The sequence below is a fragment of the Bacillus rossius genome, chromosome 6 (assembly GCF_032445375.1).
Source record: "Bacillus rossius redtenbacheri isolate Brsri chromosome 6, Brsri_v3, whole genome shotgun sequence".
NCBI lineage: Eukaryota > Metazoa > Arthropoda > Insecta > Phasmatodea > Bacillidae > Bacillus > Bacillus rossius.
This window is the reverse complement of record NC_086334.1, coordinates 78,194,950-78,210,642: the sequence shown is the minus strand read 5'-3', so window position 1 is coordinate 78,210,642 and position 15,693 is coordinate 78,194,950. Positions and strand designations below refer to the sequence as shown.

The 15,693-nt window shown below is 38.9% G+C and overlaps 1 protein-coding gene across 4 annotated transcripts in view; it reads left to right on the top strand.

Moving 5' to 3' along the window:
- LOC134533327 (Y+L amino acid transporter 2) overlaps positions 1-15,693 on the top strand; it is a 125,819-nt gene that overhangs the window by 10,152 nt on the left and 99,974 nt on the right. For all 4 annotated transcript variants that reach the window (XM_063370836.1, XM_063370838.1, XM_063370835.1 and 1 more), the window contains exons 2-4: positions 4,861-5,025; positions 11,244-11,466; positions 14,352-14,467. In XM_063370836.1, the coding sequence (XP_063226906.1) occupies positions 4,878-5,025; positions 11,244-11,466; positions 14,352-14,467 (487 nt within the window). In that variant the 5' untranslated portion in view covers positions 4,861-4,877. The remainder of the gene's footprint in view (positions 1-4,860; positions 5,026-11,243; positions 11,467-14,351; positions 14,468-15,693) is intronic.

The window sequence follows — 15,693 nt, the reverse complement described above, 5'->3', positions numbered from 1 at the left end:
GAAGAGGAATTATTTCTTCTGGGCTCTTGGCTTGATGCTGACATTGTTCAGCATTGTCTTTGGCTGAAGTTCTATCAATACAAGCAGGAGGTTGGGCAACAAATTCTGATGAATGTGCTAAGGAGGCAGAGGATGTTGGATCAGGAGCAGCTTCTGAGATTTTATCAGGTTGATTGAATGCAATCAATCTATTGTTATCTGGGTCCTGTAAGTCTTCTTCTTCTTCTTCTTCTTCTTCTTCTTCTTCTTCATGTGGTAGTTCCTGGTTTGTTATTTCAGCAGGAAGAAAGTCATCATCTGTGAATTTATTTACATCCAAGGGGTAAATTCCTGTATTTCTAAAACCTTGTACGGCATTTTCGATAGTGCCTGCCTTCTCGAAAGCTATCTTGAAAGCTTCGGCAACACAGGATATGTTGAAAACTTCTCCTGGGTGGTTAACATCCCAAGTGTCAACAGCAGCATCATAATATTTTTTCAAGGGACCAAAAAAATTACGATCAAGTGGTTGTGTCTTGTGACTGCTGTGTGATGGCAAAGTCAGGTGGTGAATATTGTTTGTTTTTGCATAAATCACAGCCTCAAGAGTTGTGTGAGACACATGGCTATCCAATATCAGCAATATAGGATTGTTCTCACTTGGGTTTGCATGTTTTTTGAAGTGCTCAAGCCATGTGATAAATGTGACTGTCGTCATATATCCTTTATCCGTTATACCCATGTCGCATCCAGTAGGCCCTCCTTTGATTAGCAAACGATTTATTCTTTTACGTGCATATATGAAAAAGGAGGTACATAATGACCAGTGGCATTCATAGCGCAGACAGCTGTAACAGTCTGACCTTGTTAAGCTGCGACTGTTTTGGAAACATCCCTTTTCCCTGTTGGTGCTACATGTTTTGGAAGTTTATTTGGCACCGTTTGTACCCCACTTTCGTCCATGTTGTAAATTTGATTTGGACCAAATTGAAACTTTGTCAATGTGGCCTCAAAATTATTAAAATACATAGATAATTGGACCCGATTAAAGCCCATAGTTCTAGCCACACTTGTCTTACGTGGCACTCGTAGTGACAGGTTGTTCCTTTTCATGAAATCCCGAGTGAAGTCTCTACAGCTAATTTCGCCTCGGTTGAAAATTGGTGGGGAATTTCATTTTCCTCAGCATATTGATAAAGGAGAAAACATAATGATTTAAGGGTCAAACCAAAGTACATTTTGTCAAGTTGAATGCAATGTTTAACCAAAGCATCCTCCAGCTCCTTGGTGAATGTCTTCTTCCTCCCAAATTGCCCACTTGCTTTATTTGCCTTCAGTCGATTTCGTAGTGTCTTTTCATCGAATCCAACTTCTTTAGCAGCTCTACGAACCGAGAACCCTCTTTGAACTAACGAACAAGCGACTTTGAATTGCTCTTCTGTCATGGGTTTGTAATTTTTCTTCCTCACATAGTTCCTGGAACAAAACAAATCTTTAGAATAGGTATGTATCTAACTAAAGCCAGTACACGAATGTTACATGTGCAGGTAGATATTAATTTTAAAGTGAAAGACTTGATGGGTATAAGTAAACCTTTAAGTTAATAGAAATACTACATTTATTTTCACTATTTATAACTCTGTTAGAAAAAAAAGGAAAGTAAAAAGGTTTTGCAAAAAATGGAGCAGACAAGGGGCAAATGTCCGCAATCGGAAGAGTACAGAGAATTGCCCCAAATAAAGTGAGGAGACTTGCCCCATTTTGTAATGTCCAAATGATGAGCTACTTTTTAGTTTGTAAACAAAAGAAAGAATAAACATTAAGCGTTAATTTCAAAGATAATCAATAACACTTTTTGACAGAAAATTCTACAGTTATAATAAGTAGCTCTATTCTACTAGAACTTTAAAGAGAAGTCACGAAAATATTGTAATAAACATATAAATATCTGACTTACCTCATTTTTTCTGCTCCCGAATGACCATTAACCACGAGTTCTCGAGATACAACTGGAAGTTGCACTAACAACCTACTGAGGCAAGACTGATTGAGTAATCGATTGTTAAAATCAATATAACATCGATGCGGACACTTGCCCCCTGCGGACAATTGCCCCCACCTACCCTATTTCATTACCGGGTGACATGACTCCAGATTTTAATAGAAGAAGATTATCTGAACACATATGTATAGTTAAGGAAGAATATGAAGTTTTGATTTATTTTAATTTCCAACGTAGCAATATTCTGCTTGGTACAAAAGATTAACCATAATGTCCTTAATGTCACACATGTCATTAACAGGTGATATGACTCCAGATTTTATTAAAATAAGATTATCTTAGCACATATGTATAGTTAAAGGAAGAATATGAAATTGGATTTTTTTTTAAATTTTAATTTAGAACGTAGCATAATTCTGCTTGGCACAAAATATTAAACATGTCCTTAATGTCATACATGTCATTACCGGGTGACATGCCTCTAAATTTTAATAGATGATTATCTGAACACATATGTATAGTTAAAGGAAGAATATGAAGTTTGGATTTTTTTTAAATTTTAATTTAGAACGTAGCAACATTCTGCTTGGTACAAAAGATTAACCATAATGTCCTTAATATCACACATATGTTATTACTGGGTGACTTGACTCCAGATTTTAATAGAAGAAGTTTATCTGAACACATATGTATAGTTAAAGGAAGAATATGAAGTTTGGATTTTTTTTAATTTTTAATTTACAATGTAGCAATATTCTGCTTGGTACAAAAGATTAACCATAATGTCCTTAATGTCACACTCATGTCATGTCACCCGGTAATAACATATGTGTGACATTAAGAACATTATGGTTAATCTTTTGTACCAAGCAGAATATTGCTACGTTCTAAATTAAAATTTAAAAAACAAATCCATTCTTCATATTCTTCCTTTACTATACATATGTGTTCAGATAATCTTGTTTTAATAAAATCTGTAGTCATGTCACCCGGTAATGACATATGTGTGACATTAAGGACATTATGGTTAATTTTTGTACCAAGGTGAATATTGCTACATTCTAAATTAAAATTTAAAAATAATTCCAAACCTGATATTCTTCCTTATCTATACATATGTGTTCAGATTTTTTTTTTATGAAAAACTGGTGTCATGTCACCCGGTAATGATATATGTGTGACATTAAGGACGTAATGGTTAATCTTTTGTATCAAGCAGAATACTGCTACATTGGTAAATAAAAAATGGTGCCATATCCCCCAGTTCTGAAGATTGTGTGGTGTACCCAAGGGTCTCCTTAAACGTCTGCACCAAGCCGAATGTTGCACCATTGTCTAGCTTAATTTTTATATATCAAAATTATGCTTGTTTTCAAATTCGAATATCAATTTGGAAAATTATTTATCTTAAATTAACATTTATTTTTTATTTTATTTTGAATTACGGTCTTTCAAACGATTTTATTAACACGTATAAGTTCTTGAACATGCATATATAATTTTTTTCCCTGCTTTATACACATTAATTTAAGGAATTGACTTAGGCTGTTGTTGCACGAAGGAATTTCTGGGGTTTTAAGGTGTGTACGATAATTATGGTACGATCCGATAATTTTCCAGATTCGAATCTGAAATTCGAATCTAACTTATCCTCAGTCGAAGACTGGGGAAATTGTGCGGTAATAATCACTAAAACTGAGAAATATTTTGATTAGAATATTTATTCTATCTCTATTACAATGTTATTTACAAGTTTTTTTAAATGGCTAAAAAAAAAAATTGCCTACTTTATTAAGACATTTTACCAATTCCAATTTTTCCACCAAAATAAAGCGCACTGGATTTTTGACGTATTAAATTAAAACGTTAAGGCACCATGGATCGAAGTATGTAGGGTCATACCCTCAGGATGAAATACCCAGGATGTGGGTAGTAAAATTATGAACTCTCACGTCGGATGCACATACATGTGTTTCACTGTGAGCATAAAATTGAGACTTTTGCGATTGTCTAGAAAAATTAATCCCATAAGTGACCAATGTAATAAGAATTTTCTAGCCATACTGTTAAATTTTATTCCTGAAATCATGTGATATGGAAACACCAACCATTCTTACATCTTAAAATACAGTGATGCAAAATCGTCAAATTTACTGTGCACTAGGCCAATGCTTCCACTTACCAAACATGCCAGATAATATGTAAATGACAAATTAAATTTGAAAAATTCATTCCTCCAGCCCACAACATCAGTAAAATTACATTTTGTGATATTACAATAAGTACAAATGTGCAATGATACTAAATCTAATAATACATTAATTGAAATTCAAGTAGCCTTAAATAATCTTCCCTTTTGCTTGCAATCATGCACACAACCAAAAAACATGATTGCAGCACTTTTTCAGGTAATGAAAATATTACATTCTTGCCCTCCTGTCTCATCACAACCATCAAAATGGTTAGTAGAACTGAAAAATATTACATTTTGATATTTTTTTTGTAACACAAAAGCTGCTGTTCTAGAAAATTATCTAATGTCTTATTACAGCTGGGAAATATAATATAATTTAAACTATAAATTTCCAAATAAAATCATTTTGAAGGTTGGTTCACCTTTCAAAATAAACAAAAACTAGGCCTACTTACAAAAACCAAGGTTAGAAAATTACAATATGTATGTTGGCTAATACTTAATTATAAACAATTTTTTATGTTTTCATGTTTATTAATCGTCCCCCTAAAGCACTTCTTATATCCTGTACTTATTCTTTTATTTGATTTCATTGATTTACACCTGGTGACAGTGCTTCTAAACTTCAGGCACAGTGAAATTGTGTGAAATGAGTTGAACTGAAGTGTTTGTTGTACATGACCAGAGGGGCAGTGCAGCAGGATGGGCGACACACAGATGTCAGATGCACCGATGCTGAACACGGACGCCAGAACCGGAGGAACGAACCTCGATGAGAAAGTTCGAATGAAGAAGCAGCTTGGTTTGCTGGAAGGTGTCGCCATCATTCTGGGAATAATATTTGGCTCAGGTACGCTCTGCTCCGTGGACTATCAGGGAACAATAATGCTCGGCCACAGGTGGTACTGTTTCCTCCCGTCCTGTAGTGTGAAGGCCGTTCAACACCAGTCCGGGACCTCGGAAGTCAATATTTCAAGAGTGCAACCTGAAACTTTTCTCTTGAAAGTAATTCTCTTTTATAAGTATATGTTTTCAAAAAAACTTTACTCATATACATTAATAAATCTAAGTTAAAGTTCTATCATTTTTAATCACAAAAATTAATGAGGAGTTTGATAATGAAAAATATTGTCTCTAATATATGTTGTAAATGTCATGTAACACTTTTGATTAAACTTTGTGTAATCGTATACACTTTCCAAGATTTGTTCCAGCTGCTTTTTTCGATCAGTGCATCTGACTTGCTGGCAAACTCACTATTCAGTGATTAGACAGGATGAATGCCTTAATTAGGATCAAAACGAGGGACCTTGTACTTGCTGGTTGAGTGACTAAGCATGTGCAGGATTGCTCAGACGTGTTGGGCCAGTTGCTTGAAGACTTAGTTTCACAAGGGGGTGCCTCCCTTTTCAGGTCATGATTTTATATTCATATTAATCACTGATAAACTTTTGGACTTTTTCAAATGTTTAACTTTCACGAAATGAAAAAAATATATACAGCACTTACTTTTTGCATAATTAGCTGCTAAAGTTACATTTTTTACTTTTTTGGGTTGTACAAATAAGGAGAATTTAATTTAATGCAGAACTGAAACTTTGTAGGTTTAACTGCAATGCAACTGGCTACTTCATGATATGGTTTGCATTTATATCACAAAAACTCATTTCAAGTTTCTTGGCTGTCAAAATCGTAACAAATTTGATAATTTTGAAATGCCAGGTTAAATTAATTACCTAATATTTTCTGAAAGAAATTCAAACCATTTCTTGGAGTAGGTAGTCATTGGCATTGCAGTTAAACCTAAAATGTTTCAGTTCTGTAATAAATTAAATTCTCCTTAATTGTGCAACCCAAAAATGTGAAAAATGTAACTTTGGCAGCTAATTATGCAAAAAGTATGCACTGTATATATTTTTTCATTTCTTGAAAGTTAAACATTTGAAAAAATCTACAAGTTTATCTGTATTAACTATAAATATAAAATCTTGACTTGAAATAGAAGGCACCACCTCAATGATGCGGTGAGACATGCTCGCTCACACACTGTGCTGCTGTCGCCGGGTGATAAGGAAGATGCCGGGCAGTGGTCTGCCCCGGGGGGTGTGGTGGTGTGACTGGGTAGCCAGACTGTTGGGCCAGGTGACCCCTGTTGTGTCGGCAGGGGTGGACAGGAGTATGTGGATACTAAGGGGGTTGTCGTGCAGCTGACGTCGGCAATGGCTGCTCCGCAATTGTGCCTGGCCGAGGCTGGACTATCCCGTCTTGCGGCCAGTTCCTTACTGCAGGTTGCTGCTCTGTCACGAGGTTGAGGCAAACCCTAGACTGTAGTGAGATGAGCACCTACATGCTTTGTTAAAGATCCTGTAAGACGATACAAACATGATTGCTCCAACGTGCTATGGACTCGTAACTTGTGTTGCACATGTTATACACACACACACACTTGAAACCTCCTTGGAGCAGCTAGCGTTCCGAACAGACTTCAGATCTCCGCAGGATTGGAAGAGAAACAGTACAAACAGAATGAGACCTTTTCTTTTACTGGTACGGAGGGGAAGATGCATGTAATAAGCTAAACCTTAACAGTTAAAGAATCAGAAAGTATTCAAAGTAGGGAGAGCGTGATGGTTCTGGGACACTGGACGCCATCTTTGTTCTGGCAGTGTGGGACCATGTGTTCGGACCACGTGATGAGGTTGGCATGGCATCACGTGGTCGGTGAGAGAGGCCTTGGGACCACGAGGCGAGGGTTCTTGTCGTCATTTGCTGGTGATGTCACAGGCAGCCATCTTGGGTATTTTTTTCCGAATCTAGGTGTGGTGTTATTTTTAAGAATAAAAATCTGTTATCACGGTGACCGTGCCTCGAACCCGGGGACACTGATCGGCAGTCAGTAATGCTAGCAACTAGACCAGAGTGTCTGTTGAAGGAAAAAGTATTTAATAAGGAATATATGCTTTCAGTTGGGCAATGGTAAATTTAAACATCAGAAGCGTGCCAAGTTTGAACTTATAGTACTAGATGCTGGCAGCATATTTAAAAACTATATAGTTGTCTGCTGTAGGCAGCCATCTTTATTATTGGCACCCAGTTTATTACTGGTGGCTTATTAAAAATTAATATCGTCTGCCATTGACCGCCATCTTTTTTTACAGTGTCGCCAAATTTGAAAAATTTTATCATCTGCTATAGGCAGTCACTTTTTTCACCACTGGTGCCAAGTTTAAATTTAAAGTCCACCATCTTTTTTTATAGTATTATTACGAATGTGAGCAAGGCCGCGACACGTGCAGGTGCACAGCTGGCTGACATCGTGTGGCCTTGAAACATGAGATGTGCCGTGTGCACCTGGGTCGCCGCTTCCCCTCCCTCCAGCCCTCAGCTCCCCGCGCGGCGCTGATAGCAGACACCTGACACCTCGCAGTTGGGGAGTCCCGCGCGCCACCTGGCAGCTGCCGACACTTGTTTTGAGAGATTGCTGTTGGGTCAGCGCGGAATGACGCGACTGGCCCCAGCCGCGCTCGTGAATTCTAGAAGGACGCCTGGGCTGATATATAAGCCGAGGATGCCGGCCTCAGAGTCAGTCAGAGTTAAGTTCAGTCGGGAGTTCTCCCACGGCGGAGTTTCCGGGGCGATAGTGCCGCGGGTGTGGCAGAGTGGCGAAGTCCTTGGATGAAGGTTCCAGGGCAGGGAGTAAGTCAGTTCAGTGGAGTAGGGAGTTTTCCTGCGGCGGAGTTCCGAGCGAGGCGTCGAGTGGGATCTCGACGAAGGGAAGTGACGAGTGCGGCAACGGAGGTCCATGAGGAGTGCTGCAGCGAGAGTTGCGCCAGAGGTGCGGCCCAGCGAGGTGTGCGATGTGTAAGAAACGAGTGACTGGGGAAGCATCATTGTTAAGTGCAATTGATTATTTGCCATTTGAAAACATTATTTGTAAGTGACATAAGTAGTGGCCATCAATAAAACTGTGTGGTGATAAAAAAATCTATAAAAGGGCTATCCTTTTACGAACCAGCGATCGCAACAGTATTGAATGATGGCAGGATATTAAAATTTAAAAAGAATATATTTCAAATACTAAAGACATCATCTTGGATTGACATATGTTCTGACTACCGCTTTAACAAAGCTAGAGACATTTATTAGACGTATACAAGAGACATCTGACGCGTGTTCTTGTAAACTGGGTTGGTTTCCCTGAAAATATAAAAATTTGGGGGAATCAAAGTGATGTTGAAAATTAAACCAAGGCTTTCAATGAACCCACCATTAGTTAGTTGCGTGCCGCAGTGGTGAATAAGGAATGTCTAGCACGGGCGCTGATATGGGAGAGCTCTCCCCAAGGTTGCGGCCCAAGAGACACACACCTCTCTGTACCAGCAGCGGATTCAGGAAGACGTGTCGTGATGCAGATGAAACAATATGACTATAGCTGCACAGATATTCTAGTATGGTTCTGGTCATGAAGTTGACACTATATAATTATATGGCTACATAACTCAAGATATCTTTAATATTAAGCTATACGTATTTTTGTTTGGTTTCTGAACACGTAAATACTTATTATTTGATAAAAATTACTGTATGCTTAACAAAACATTATTATTAATTACCACAAGATGAAGTATTTAAATATTTAATACTGAATAACATATGCCTATATGCTACCACAATCTAACAAATAATTGAAGCTTAGAAGCAAACACTTTCACATAATACAAGGTAAAAATGAATTGCCTTTATTACTATAGGTATAAATACTTCAATAAGTGAAATACTTACAGAGGAGAAAGACAATATCAACGTGCGCCCGGCATCTTCAGTGATGCAATGACAAAGTTCAGTTCAATTTCCCGTCCTTTTCTGTCCGTTCCCTGGGAGGAACTTTTACTGTCAAAAATATTTGACCAGTAAATCCAAATAGTGTGACAATTCAAACGAAACAAAAGAAAACATGGAAATCTCTTCAGTGCTGATACACAAACATGACTCCAGTAGACTGTTTGGGCGGCAGGGATGCGTACGATAGTTCCATGAAGCACAGGTGGAACTGCAGCAGCCGTCATGAGCCTAGTGGATGCGGAGGAGGAGTAGTTGCGCCCCCCGGAGGGCACAGAGTCTCACTCGGCACCCCTGCGGAGCGGGTGTCAGGTTAACAGGAGCAGCGACAGCAGACACTGGATCAGCAGATGAACGTCCAGCAGCTGTGATGGACCTGAGGCTGCAGGGAGTGTTGCTGGGGGCACTCGGCATGTGGCGGGGCAGCATGGACCAACTGGCAGCTCTAAGGGAGCCGATAGCGGCTAGCCCCGAGTCGGGCAGGTCAGCAGGGCGGAGGTGCGTACAGGCACAGGCTGTCAACCAGAGCTCAGGACACAAGCGATACTGCACCCGAACCACAGCTACAGCAGCTAGGGACAAAATGGCTTTGAATGTGGGATGTGAACTTTTAAATTAGCTCTTACAATTAAGTTCTTCTAATAGGACAGTGTTAAGTCTGAATAAAACCGTTAATTTTAATTGGTCCTCAGCCTAAGACAGCAAGGCAAAGCTGCAGCCCAAAACATCATCTAAACATGGTAGTCAAGAGCCTTCCTCGACTTGTGATGGCACGCTACACTTTCACGTTCTTTTCACACGCAACGTCTTCAGTCACCACGTCCAGTGAGGAATCCAGTGGTGGCAAGCCCCACGGATATGCACTACTGTAAATAGGTTTGATAGCCCAGTGAAAACATATCCTTGTACATGGTCGGTTGAAAGTAACAGGCGTTATCAGTCACTAACATGGCAGGAGCCCTAAAAGTTTCTAAAACTGCTTCTTCTAGGCTTTCATAGGGGAATCAGAATTATAAAATCATAAAATGTCCATTACCACCAAAATCCAATTGTTACCTCCACGGGAACATGTCAGCATACCAAAAATGTCCAAGTGGAGAGAATAGGTCCGCACTGTTTAGTCATACCGTAGCACTATGGAGAGATTTCGAGGCTTCACAGTTGACAGCTACGCACAAAATGGTGTACATCTGTGTGCAATTCGAGGCAAGCCAAATGGGCGGCAATTCTGCAAAAGATCTTCTCAGCCCTTAGGTGTCCACCGACAAGCGAAGCATGGAAGTAGTTTAATACCATAGGTCGTAAGACGGCGGAAACCACAGTCTTGAAAAAGAAAATAAGGCCCTTCTCCTCCAGGTAATGAACAGGTTTATTCGCCCTCAGGTCTTTCCTGATACATCTACACAGTGTATCCTCCAACTGACTGTCGCGGATATTTAAATACAACCCAGGGAATAGCTTACAAGCCGCAAGGCTAGCAGACTCTGTCTCGGGGAAGTTCGGCAACCTCAAACTCGCAAGAGAGAGAGTGAGTGTCTGCAAAAATTATTTTCACTACTTTTAAGGTGATGCAATTTAAAATGAAAGAGAGACAACTTAAGGATCCAATGTTCGAGTTACCCCAGTTGGTGTGGTTAATTAAACAACCAACTCATTGTCCATAACTATCAAATTAATGACAATCAAGATAGTTTTGAAATTTTTCGATGTCGATTAAACAAGTTAAGTTCATACATGCCAAGCTGCTTCTGGAACTTCAAAAGGGTCCGGTTGGCAAAAGCAATGGGACGCAGAGCCCCGTCTATATGCCCAATAACTGCATCCGAGCTGATCGACACGTCGACCTGGAGCGCAAGTCGCTTGTTGAAGTCGGATGGGATCAGCGTGGGAGGCGATGCCAAGAATCCTTTAAGAGTAATAAAGGCCCTCTCTTGTTCGTTAACCCAAGAAAAATCTGTAATTTGTTCACGCAGCTTTTTTAAAGGTGTGCACTCAGCTGCCAAATTTGGCACAAAGCAAGGAAATAACTTTACCCAATGTTTATTATTTTAGTTTTGTTAAGCAATATTTGCTGCCAAATATCACGTTACTGATGTATTTGCTCTGCATCTTAGCATTTAGCGGTCACGGGTGATACCGCAAGATTTCTCTGCATTTCCAGTAATCCAGCATGTGCAGTGGCGGACGTCTGCTGCACCACGATGAGCCCCAGTGTGGTGGTGTGCGCAGGGATCTTCATCTCGCCCAAGGGGGTGATCAAGGAGGTGGGGTCGGTGGGACTGTCGCTGGTGGTGTGGGTGGCGTGCGGCCTGCTCTCCATGATCGGAGCGCTGTGCTACGCCGAGCTCGGAACCTCCATCCCCAAGTCGGGGGGCGACTATGCCTACATATTTGAAGCATTCGGGGCGCTGCCGGCCTTCCTCTACCTCTGGGATGCCATGCTCATTTTTGTGTAAGTGTGATGTGACCAGAGGCCTGATTGCCCGCAGGCTTATTGCACGTTTCTGTTTCCATTCTTGGAGTTTGATTCTGTTTCTCATTTGTCTATTTTTATTCCTTACAGTCGTGACGTAGCATACTCCTACCCTATGATAACAATATTTTAACTAATTTGCATGATATTTTTTTGTACATTATTAAATTATACTCATGTTTCTTTTATTATGCATTGGCATTTCAAGTATTTGGACAGTGCTAAAATAAATATCATTAGTTCGGGTTAGGTTTTACTTAAAGCTGAATGTAATATTTGTTATTATTCTTTCACTGTAATTTGTTTAGACAGTTAAAATTAATATGTCTATTAATTACGTTTCAACAATCATAAAGCACACTGATGTCCTAGATTGGGAAAGAAAGGAAGACAGGCGCGACACTGTCACCAGTAAGACGGTGCGTTGTTGGGAAAACCCAGCACGTGGGCGCTGCCTCGCCAGCCAATCAGGGTGAGCCTTGAGCCCTTGTGAGCATGTTCCCTTCCAGATTTTCATGGAATACAATTTGTAAGCACAATTTCCCTCTATGCTGTGATTGCTCAGTTGGCCCGCGGGGTTGCCTCCCTTTGTTTCTAACTTTGAGGAGGAAGGCAGTTGCCGCTCGATGGTCGCCGCGTGCGGTTGTGCGTCAGCAACTCGTGAAGGGAACGCACCAAGGGACAGTTTAATGCCTGCTGGTCAGGGCCAGGCCTGGGTGCAACCTTTTATATTATTATTAATTTTTTTTCGTACATTAATTAATTATAAACTTGGTACCAGGCGTCGGCATCAGCCTAGGGTGACCGTCGTCACCCACCTGGGAAACATTTCCGCAGGAGGACATGCCTGGCTCAGTGAACTTTACCGAGGAACTTGGTTGTTTTATACTGAGTGAAAGGAAGCTGGAACTATGTTGGTATGTATTGTAAATTTTGATTTTATCAGAAAGTTATCCAACCAGTATAAAAATTTGTCTAGTTCCAACAAACTTTAATCAGAGGACTGAACCGTGGTTGGTACTGTGTGTAAGTTCAGTTTTTTTTTTTTTTTAAAGGAAGTAACAAACAAAAGAAGTTTTAAAATGCTTTTATTTAAAAAAAAAAAACTTTACCAAAAAACTCACTTTGGTTAAAGGACTTGAAAACATCTTAAAGTCTTGTTACTTTTCTGGGTTGTTTTGCTGTGCCAACCTGGAATGTAACACACTACGACTGAAAACAAAGAAAAACTAGACCTGCACAAGAGACAGCTCATTTTAATTTATAATAGCAAAACTAATGTTATATGTATAATATACATATCAATATAAAACTATGAATGTTTAGATATATTCTCTTTCTTCTGTCTTTATCACATTAGTTACAGTAGAACCTCGATTTTACATTACTGCTTTTAGCGTTTTCCCGTTATTTGCACCATATTATTTTGGTCCCATTTAACCTCATTTGATGAAATGCAATAAATTCCAGTTAATTACAGTGAGCCTGCAATCTGCTTCCTGCAAATTACGCTATTTGTTCATGCTATATCTCCATAAATTCGTTATTCCCGTGTTTGTCATGTACATCATACATATGAAGATAACACTTTCGTGTGAAATGCCAAATCCAAAAGCTGTTGGGAACACTAGTGCTGTAGCTCCTGAATTTTTCCATGTGCTCTTCCATTAAAAAATGGTATTCACAGGCTGAGAACACTGGCCTAATAATGGAATGGGCACACTATGAGAAAATGTTAGCACGCGATGCTAGCGCTACCTCTCTAATGATGTGACTGGAAATTAAATGTATATTTCATTCCTTGTTTAACCCACAAATACATAAATAAATTCTTTCAGACATCCGTAAATTGAATGGCCCTTGCAAAGGCATGGCTGAGGGAACTATTTTGAACTGTGTCTAATTTATAACATAGCTAAAAAATTTAACTGCACCAATATGTATTTTGACAAAGTCTTTAATTATCCATTTAACACATACGTATGTGCCACTACAGAACATTGAAACAGTAGTACAAAGTTACCACTGCGTGAACAAGAAAAATTTTAACAAAACTTAATTTTTTTTGTTGGTGCACTTTTTACTAAAAAAAATTAATATTCACCTTTTTATGTTTGTTATTCAGCCAGATGTGGCTGCCTTGTTTAGGTATGATGCTGTTGGTATTTGTTCAACTGAACTCTATGATAACTTTTTTTTCTTTTCAAAGAAATCTGACACTAAACTATTTTTCAATTTTTCACAATCCTTACCCTTGCTGTACTCTACAGACTTCTGCTGGGACTTAAAAATTATTGAACCATTCAGAACAAAGCCCTTCCTTCCATTTGTGTGCACAATAATTGATTGTGTGCCTGTCCCAATGGAGGTTGTAACACCAATTTCTATACTTGAATGCTGACAAGAAATGTGAGGAATATGATGTGTTTTCATCAACATTAACCATGGTTTCATCAGTCTTATGAAATTCATGTATTTGTATTTGTTCAAGATTATGCCCTGTCCGAACAACTAATCTAGGATTTTCAACGAATGTGTTTCTCTTCTCTTTGGCATTTTTGCAACGAAAACATAGCAACAAATGTTTCAAGTATTTCTTTACAGTTTGAATTGCTGTCTTCTTGCAAAGTCTTATATAATATAGCTTCTTTAAATTTTGACTAATTATCATGGAGAATAACTCTTGTGTATTTTTCTCCATCTACTTTAATTACTTTCCTGTGCTCTGTATTCTTTACCTGAAAATGTCAAAAAATGTAAACTGTTATTTCTGTTTCCCTTCCCCTGTGTCAGGGTTTGAAACACGGGTGCGCGGGAGGCAGCTGTAGCGACGTGTGGCGACCACGAGTGCCTGTGTGTTGCAGACCCACCACGAATGCCATCATGGGACTGACATTCGCCAACTACGTGATCCAGCCGTTCTTCCCCAACTGCCCCAACCCGGACAGTGCGGTGCGCCTCATCGCTGCTGTGACCATATGTGAGTGCCCTTGCATCACGTTGCAAACAGTGAGTTCAAACTAAATTAAATTTCCTGGAAAAAAAAATATAGTAACACCAATTATGAAGTCGTCAGGAGCATTATAGTTTTCCCGTTATTTTTCACGGAACATAATCTATATTACAGTTGTGCAGAAATTCAGAATATCTTACGCTTTTTGAGCTTACGATTTCTTTTGACCCTTTTTTTTCCTGGTAGTGTAATTTTTTTTAATGTTAGTGTTTCGTTTTTGTTATAATATGGCAGCTCACTGCATACTTAGACGTATTTTGTCATGTGAACGAAAAAAATGTGAAAAATATTGAACAGAGCTAAATTAAGCTAACCAAATGTACAAGGTTATGTTGATTACTGAGGATAGATAAAACCAGGGGACTACAGTCAAACCTCATTGTTACAAGCCTGACGGGACCATCATTTGGCTCTTTGTAATAAACTATTAGCAGACCTGCCAACTCTCACGATTTTGGTGTGAGGCTCACGATTTTAAGGTCCATCTCACGCCCTCACGCCAAAATAGTGTTTCCTCACGATTTTTTGGGGCCCCAAGATTATGTTTGTAAAAGTTACAAAACAAGTTTTACGAAAGCTTACAGTAACGAGTTTCCATCAATACTCGAGTCACGTAAAGGAAGCAATTTTGCGTTTTGTAGCGTGTGCCGTGCTGATTTTTCTATCTCGCATAGTGGAAGAGGAGACATTGTGTATTGCTTCCAATATAAAAATTAATTTTGCTGTGAACAGTGATAATAGTGTTACACGAGCAGAATGTTATTTTACATCTTTTTTTAGTTGCGGCCCTGCATGATAGCGCTAAATTATGTTCAACTAAATGAAATCTGCAACCTATAATTTGTTAAAATAAAATTTGAAGCAGAGACCAAGTAACATTGTACAGGTATGTCACTTAAATTTAAAGATTCTCATTTGTTGTTTTTTATATCTAACCTGTATTTATGGGCCTGAAAATTTTTATCGAGGACCTCATGATTTTTTAAATTTGAATGTTGGCAGGTCTGTATTAGGAATCATAATGACAAAATTACAGTGTTTTATTGCATAATTGTCGCACTATTATTTTAGAACATCAAAATTTGGAGAGAAAAATTTTTCTCGTAAATGTTGCATGATGTTTTTAGATTCCGAGCGCTTTGTGTAGGTAGTTTTCCTGTATTAAACAATGTATTTTTAAGTTGAAATCTAAT